This window comes from Gymnogyps californianus, chromosome 28 (assembly GCF_018139145.2).
Source record: "Gymnogyps californianus isolate 813 chromosome 28, ASM1813914v2, whole genome shotgun sequence".
Classification (NCBI taxonomy): Eukaryota; Metazoa; Chordata; class Aves; order Accipitriformes; family Cathartidae; genus Gymnogyps; species Gymnogyps californianus.
This window is the reverse complement of record NC_059498.1, coordinates 577,838-584,670: the sequence shown is the minus strand read 5'-3', so window position 1 is coordinate 584,670 and position 6,833 is coordinate 577,838. Positions and strand designations below refer to the sequence as shown.

The 6,833-nt window shown below is 54.1% G+C and overlaps 1 gene segment (V, D, J or C); it reads left to right on the top strand.

Moving 5' to 3' along the window:
• LOC127026666 (T cell receptor alpha variable 1-1-like) lies at positions 1-2,610 on the top strand. The segment is given in 3 exon segments: positions 1-49; positions 924-1,264; positions 2,551-2,610. Coding segments are annotated over 3 exon segments (450 nt in total).
• The last annotated feature ends 4,223 nt before the right edge of the window (positions 2,611-6,833 follow it).

The window sequence follows — 6,833 nt, the reverse complement described above, 5'->3', positions numbered from 1 at the left end:
ATGCACCTTGGAAATCTCGTCCTCACTGTCTTCCTGGGGCAACTGCTGGGTAAGTCCTGCCTTTTCATCAATGCATACTTCTTCTCCTCCTCAGAAAACTCTCACCAGCCTTATCAGGTCCATGCATGGAAATTCGGTGGAATTAGAGGAAAACACTGGGAAATGTCACCTCACATTTGTGGTTTTGTACCGGTTCTCTCAAGATGCTCTTACTGTTGCAAAGGAGAAGAGAAGAGAGAGGAACAGATGCTTCAGACCCCTTCTCCTACTTTTCTCTCCCCTTCAATCCATCTCTCTCTGCCTCTCTCTTCTCATCCACCTGTGGGCAGCATAGAAGATCTCAGCTGTCTCTGCAGCCTCAAATTTCTCCACTTCCAACACAAAGTAACAGATCCTGTCAAAGCTGCCACTGGGACATTCACTGTGCCGCCTGGCTGGGCCTCCTTGCATGGCTGTCATGGCCTCCAGTTTCCTCCTGGTTGTCAACTCAGCCAGGCCTCCCTCTTTCCAATGTTCAGCTCAGCATTGTATGAGCTCAAGGACCTAGGAGCCCTCGGAGTTGACAGGGATGGGGAAGCAGGATGAATCTTTTTGCTATAGTTCCCTGGGCCCCTCAACCTGCGGGAGGGGTGCTGGTCCCAGCACACAAAGGTCAGGCATGACAGGGTGTTCCCTGGTCCTCTGGGCAGTCGCAGACCAGGGAGGAGGAGCAGGGACACAGCACAGCTCTCCTCAGGGTCCACGCTGTGCTGAGTGCTCTGAGCTCCTGCCCAAAACTACCCTCCCCCTGGCTGTCCCCAGGCCTCAGGATTTTCCTGCAGGACAAGGGACAGAGAGATTTCTCTGCCTGGGTTTTGCATCCACTCCTGGTTTGCTTCCCAGGGCCTTTCCCTGCAGAGCTGCTGACCTTCCCTTTCTTGCAGGCACCATGGGGCAGACCACCGTCACCCAGCAAGAAGGACAAGTCACAGTGAAGCAGGGAGACACCTTCCAAACAACCTGCACATACCAGACCTCTGAATTTGGCGGCTTGCTCTGGTACCAGCAGAGGAAAGGCCAAGGTCCCCAGCTGCTCTCATATCAGGCAGCAGCTGGCCGCAAGCCGAGCGGCCGTCTCACCACGTCGCTGAACACCACAGGGAAATACAGCCTCCTGCAGCTGGAGGAAGTCGAGGTCTCTGACAGTGCCTTGTACCTCTGTGCTGTGCAAGACACCCTGGTGCAGGGAGCTTCCTTGGCTGTGCAAGAAGCCAGGGGAGGGAGGGCATGTGACTGTGCAAGGCTGAGCTTGGGGGAAGGGGCCCTCAGCTCTCTCCTGCCACCACTGCTGCTCCTGTGCACCCACAGCTCTGCAGGTCAAAATCCTCTTCCAAGAGAGGCCAGTGTAAGTGGCTATGGAGATGCCGACCCTGACTGTAGGGCAGAGCCTGCTGGGAACCAGGGTGCCAGGGGCTTGCTCTCAGCCCCTCAGACTCAGTGTTAGCAAATTCCTGCAAGCCCATGACTAATGATCTCCATCAAGCACCTGCCAGCCCCACCCAGAGGCCCCTAGAGGGAGGGCATTTCAATAAAGATTTGTGGGATTGGTTGCTCTCTTCAATAAGGAAAGAATTCAACTGGATTGGAGTCAAGCCATCAGGTTATCTCCAGGTGTTCAGCCAGTCCAAGTGCAAAGTCTGTGCCTGAGGGGCAGAGCAAACCACACAGAACAGCCCTGGTTGCCAAAGGCCCAAGCGCTCTCCATGTTCGTAACCAATAAGCAAAGAGACCAACATACAAATGAAGCCTTACGAGCCCCTGGGCTCCTTGCACTCCCTTCAGGGATGCTGGGGGAACTTGATCATCCCTAGCACAGGGAGCAGTGTTGCAGGGATGAGCTCCCATGGCCACAGGTGACTTTGTCTTGGACAAGCCAGACTTGCAGCAGGCTGCTGTAGGGGGATTTTTATGTTACCCCTTGAGGCAAATTAAACACACGTTTGTGCTTAAATAGTAAAAAAAAAAAAAATAATGAACAACCTACCGCCATAAGTGGTTCTACAAGGGATCCACAAAGATGCATCACAAGCAGATTCCTTACATATACTTGCATCAGCACCAATCCTGTGAGCGGTTGCATGGGGCACCTTAGCCCAGCCATGGGTCCATCCCTCAGTCCAGCTGTCCTGCCCAAAGGTGGCCCCTGAGCGCTTCCATTCCAGGATGGCTACAAGACAATACTGGGGCTGTTTCTTATCTAGCCCATCAACCAGGGACACTTCACTCCCTTACAGGCAGTCTTTCTGTCTCTGGCATCCCTGAGGATGGCTTCCAGCCAGTTTAACCCCTCCTGAAGCTGGGCCTTCTTGCCCTCCAGGACAGATCATTCCTTGGTCACTAATTACCATTGCTGAGCAGTTACAATTTGAATTTCCCCTTCACTGCAAATGCTGAGGCTGGGCATGAGAAACGAGGCTGTGCTCATGAAGCTTCCTCCCTCTCACAAACTGGATTTCCTCCAGCTTGAGGAAACTCTGCTATCCGTGATGTGCTGTTTCCTGTCCATTCCAGACATCAGTTTACGCAGACAGGGTCTTACATGTTCCCATAGCACACTACATGAAGGTGTAGTCTTCTTATTGTCAGTGATGTAAACACGCACGGAAAGCTCTGCTGTCTGGTAAAGTACAAGCTGCACACACATCAGCCATTGCATTTACACATTAGCAATTTGTTCATCTTGACCGCTATTAAGAACAGGAGGCACATCCATCCTCCCCGACAGCAACTGGGTTTCTCTTGTCTCGAGACGGACACACCTTAAAACTGGCTCCATTGTGTTATTTCCCTCTTGAACTTCAGCCATGGCAGCTGATGTAAAGAGATGGTGTACCTTTTCCTTCTCCTATCTGCATGACTAACCATAACCCAAAACAAACACAGACAAAGAGAAGCTCGACCCAGGCAGCTCCCAGCATGGGGCATGCGTGGGCCCTCATTGCCCTGTGCTCTCTGGGGAGACAGCCCCAGCCTCAGCCTCCTATCAGCAGGTGTCTCATCCACCCCACTGGTAGAAACAAAGAAGGCATGACAATCTCCCTGGTGGTCCTTGTGATCTCCTTCAGGGCGACCTGGGGGTCTGGAACCAGCCCCCCCCACCTCCTATGCAAGAAGCAATGCCGCAGCAGACGATTCTGTGTCTGCTACCAGCCCAGTTTCCTGCAGGCTGCAAATGCTGCGGTCTGCACACAGAAATGAGCTTGAACTAATGAAGTTGCTCCCAGGTTTCTTTGCTGGTAAATGCATTCTCTTCAAAAGCCAATCCCCCCCTCCCCCCGCCCGCTAAATAGCAGCTGAGAGGAAAAGGAGATTTTGTGTCAGTGTATCAGCATTTCACTTCACATGTCTGTGTTGAACTAGTTGCCTCCCCTCTCAGTAGCCTTTCCTCCCTCCCCTCTTGGGCTTTGTTTGTGAGGAGTTTGAGGATGTGCGGGGTCAGAGAGGGGGTCAAGTCTCTGCTGCCAAACCAACCCTTAAGCAAGGCCTTGGGCAGAGGCGTTTCAGTGGGCCCAGCACTTTCCTGCAGTAGTTCAGTAGGTCCCCTTCCACAGGGGGAAGACGCTCTCCAACCCCGCTGCGGGTAAAAGCAGTAATTTGGAAAGCTTCTGGCCACCCTTGGGACACTTAGGCAGCAGCCGCAGCCTCTCTTCCGGCTGTGCCTCTCTCCTGCTTCCCTCTCCCCTCGGCACAGCAAATTGTGCTAGCCTTCAAGGTCATCTTCTGCTGAGAGGCCTCCCAGCACAACTCCAGGCACACTAGGAGGGAGATCCGTCCCCAAGAGCTGCGCGGCTCACGGGGCTGCCAGCCTCCCACTGGCCTACTGCTGTGGTGCTCACTTGAGGACACCACTGATCAGGCTCCCCAACCACAGGACATGCTCCAGAGAGCATTTCTAGGGAGAGACAAAGCAAGGCAGGCCACTGGCTCTGGAGCCACCTTCCTCAACTTCTAGGAACAGCCCTGCAGGCCTCAGCCCCATACTCCCAGGTTCCCATCCATGACGACATGTCACACCCTTCTCTCTCCCTCCCTCCCTTCCTTCCTCCCTACCTCTTCCCTCCCTGGCCCCCACCACACCCACCAGTCCATTTCTCCCCACACCCCCTCCACCTCTGCAAAGGTCTCAGGCAGTGGCTTTGGGCTGCAGAGAGGCACCCGGAGGGAGGCTCTCATCCTGTTCTTTCCCATCCCCAGGAAGTCAGGGGATGCTCTACCCAGCCCCTGAGCTCTGGGACTGGGATGCCTGCCACCTCCAGATGCCATGGCTGCTCAGCTGTGCCAGGCTAGGGATGTAGCTGAGCACACTTACTCTTGCTGGGGACTCTCCAGGAGGGCTTCCACTTTCCCCTCCTCTCCTGACAGAGGGGGTTTAGCCTTTTCCCACCTCTCCTTCTTTTGCTCCTGTCCCCTGAGCTGGGCTGGAGGAAGGGGAGGGTCCAATTCCCAAGTGTCAGCACTCCGGATTCCTAGCAAACACGACTGCAAGCACAGGGGCTGTTTCCCAGTGAACAGCCAGCAGGGGTGGTGCAGCAGTCCCGGGCAAACCTGGACAGTCACCGCACCTTGCCCCTGTAGGACGTCTGAGCCAGCCCAGAGTTTCACTGCAGGTTTCAGTTGGACTCCTCTTCTCATTTTGATCTCACCCATTGACATCACAAGCGAATGGAAGGAATCGCACACCTCGTGCACAAACACAGATATATATGTGCTTGTCTGCACACACGTATGCCCATACACATAACACACACATGCACACTGACAACATGCACACTTACTTGCTCACCTGCAAAAACGTGCGCATACACAAACACATGCACATACACACACAGAAATGCACTTGTTCACACACACACTGGCAGACACTCACTCTCACATGTGCAGTTGCAAATGCACACACAAATGCAGACAGACAGGCACAAATATGCCCTCAGGCACAGACACATGCATATGCACATGAGGAAGCACAGCCTCTCCCCACACTCTGAAAACCAGGACTCCACCGGCCAGCTCTCTACCTCTGTGCCCCTGACAACTTTCAGCAAGTCCTTGAAAGCCCAGTGCCAAGAAGGGAAATCAAGTGCCGGCCATCCGTGGTGGATTTAATGACAGCAGAGGGCTTTTGTGGGTTGGACAGAAGTAGTTCAACCGGTTGTGTTCTCATTAGAGGAAAGAGAGAAGGCGTATTGGGGTCCAAGCTGCAGGGTCTTTTTGGGACATTCACCCTCTTCACATGCAAAGTCCGTGCATGAGGCACAAAGTCAAAGCTAGAGACAAGCCCTATTGCTGGAGCTCCAGGGGTTCCCCACCTAACAACTCAAAGTAATCCCAAAGTCTGACAAGATCCAGCCCACCCCTGCTGATCGCCGTAGGGCGGTTGTGGAGGTCTGGGCCCAGTTCCAGCTTCAATGCAGGGAGAGGTGCTGCCCTGACATGCTCACAGGGCAGCAAAGGGTTGTGTGTCTGGGGTGAGCCAGATGGCCTGCAGCTGCAAATGCTGATGCTGGGACACCAGAAAGGAAGCTGGCCTGATGAAGTTGCCTTACGATAAATACCCTCTCTTCAAAAGCCAAACTGATATTAATTAGCAAGTGGCATCAGGAGGAGATTTCAAACTGCCTGGGCCAAGCCCTGACATCTGTCAGTTAGTCTGGCTCCTTAGAGCTCTTGGAGCTGCACTGCTGAGAAGCCTGTCTCCGCATCTGCTTTTAGCACTGGAGCAGTCTCCAGAGCCACAGGAGTGGAGGCAGGAGGCTGTGCCCAGCACTGCACAGGCACCAGGAGGACAAGCCTTGTGCCCTGAGAGCCTCCCAGAAAGGCTGGCATTGTCCAAGGCTCCTCACCTGGCCTCGAAGGCTCCTATTCAGGTCCCCCAACTGTGACCTGCCTCCCTTGGAAGGAGTCCAGCTCCTAGCTATGCTCTGCAAGCACAGCATCAGGAAGCAAGGTGCCAGCCAGGCGGGTTTGTTAGAAATCTTCTCAGAAAGCAGCTGCAGCATTGCTTAGGCTAGAGTCAGCTGCTGCTGTTGTTAGTCACTGGGCAGCCATAATAGATGTGTACCGTGTGTGTAAAAAGCAGGCCTGTGTCAGGATTTTCCATCGTTGGCTGGTGAGCTCGGCAGGTGCTGCTCTGATGGACCGTTACTCCTTGTCTTGTCACTACAGGCCCTGGTAAAAAGTCTTTCTCCACCTTTCTTGCAAGCCCCCTTTATATATTGAAAGACCACAATGAGGTCTCCCTGGAGCCTTCTCTTCCTCTGGCTGAACAACCCCAACTCTCTCAGCCTTTCTTCATAGGAGAGGTGTTCCAGCCTTCGGATCGTTTTCATAGCCATCCCCTGGAGGGCCCACTTTAGCAGGACCATGTCTGTCTTTATTGGGGACCCCAGAACTGGGTGCAGTACTCCAGGCGGGGTCTCATGAGAGCAGAGTAGAGGGGGAGAATCACCTCCCTTGACCTGCTGGCCACGCTTCTTTGGCTGTAGCTCAGGCTGTAGCTCAGGCGTTCTGGGCAGCAAGCGCACATTGCTGACTCATGTCCAATTTTTCAACCACCGGTATCCCCAGGTCCTTCTCCGCAGGGCTGCTCTCAATCCCCAATCTGTTTTGTTACTGGGGATTGCCCCAGCCCGGGTGCAGGACCTTGCACTTGGTCTTGTTGAACTGCGTGAGGTTCCTATGGGCCCACTCCTCAAGCCTGTCAAGAGCCCTCTCGATGGCATCCCTTCCCTCAAGAGTACCAACTGCACCTCTCAGCTTGGTGTCATCTGCAAACTTGCTGAGGGTGCACTCAACCC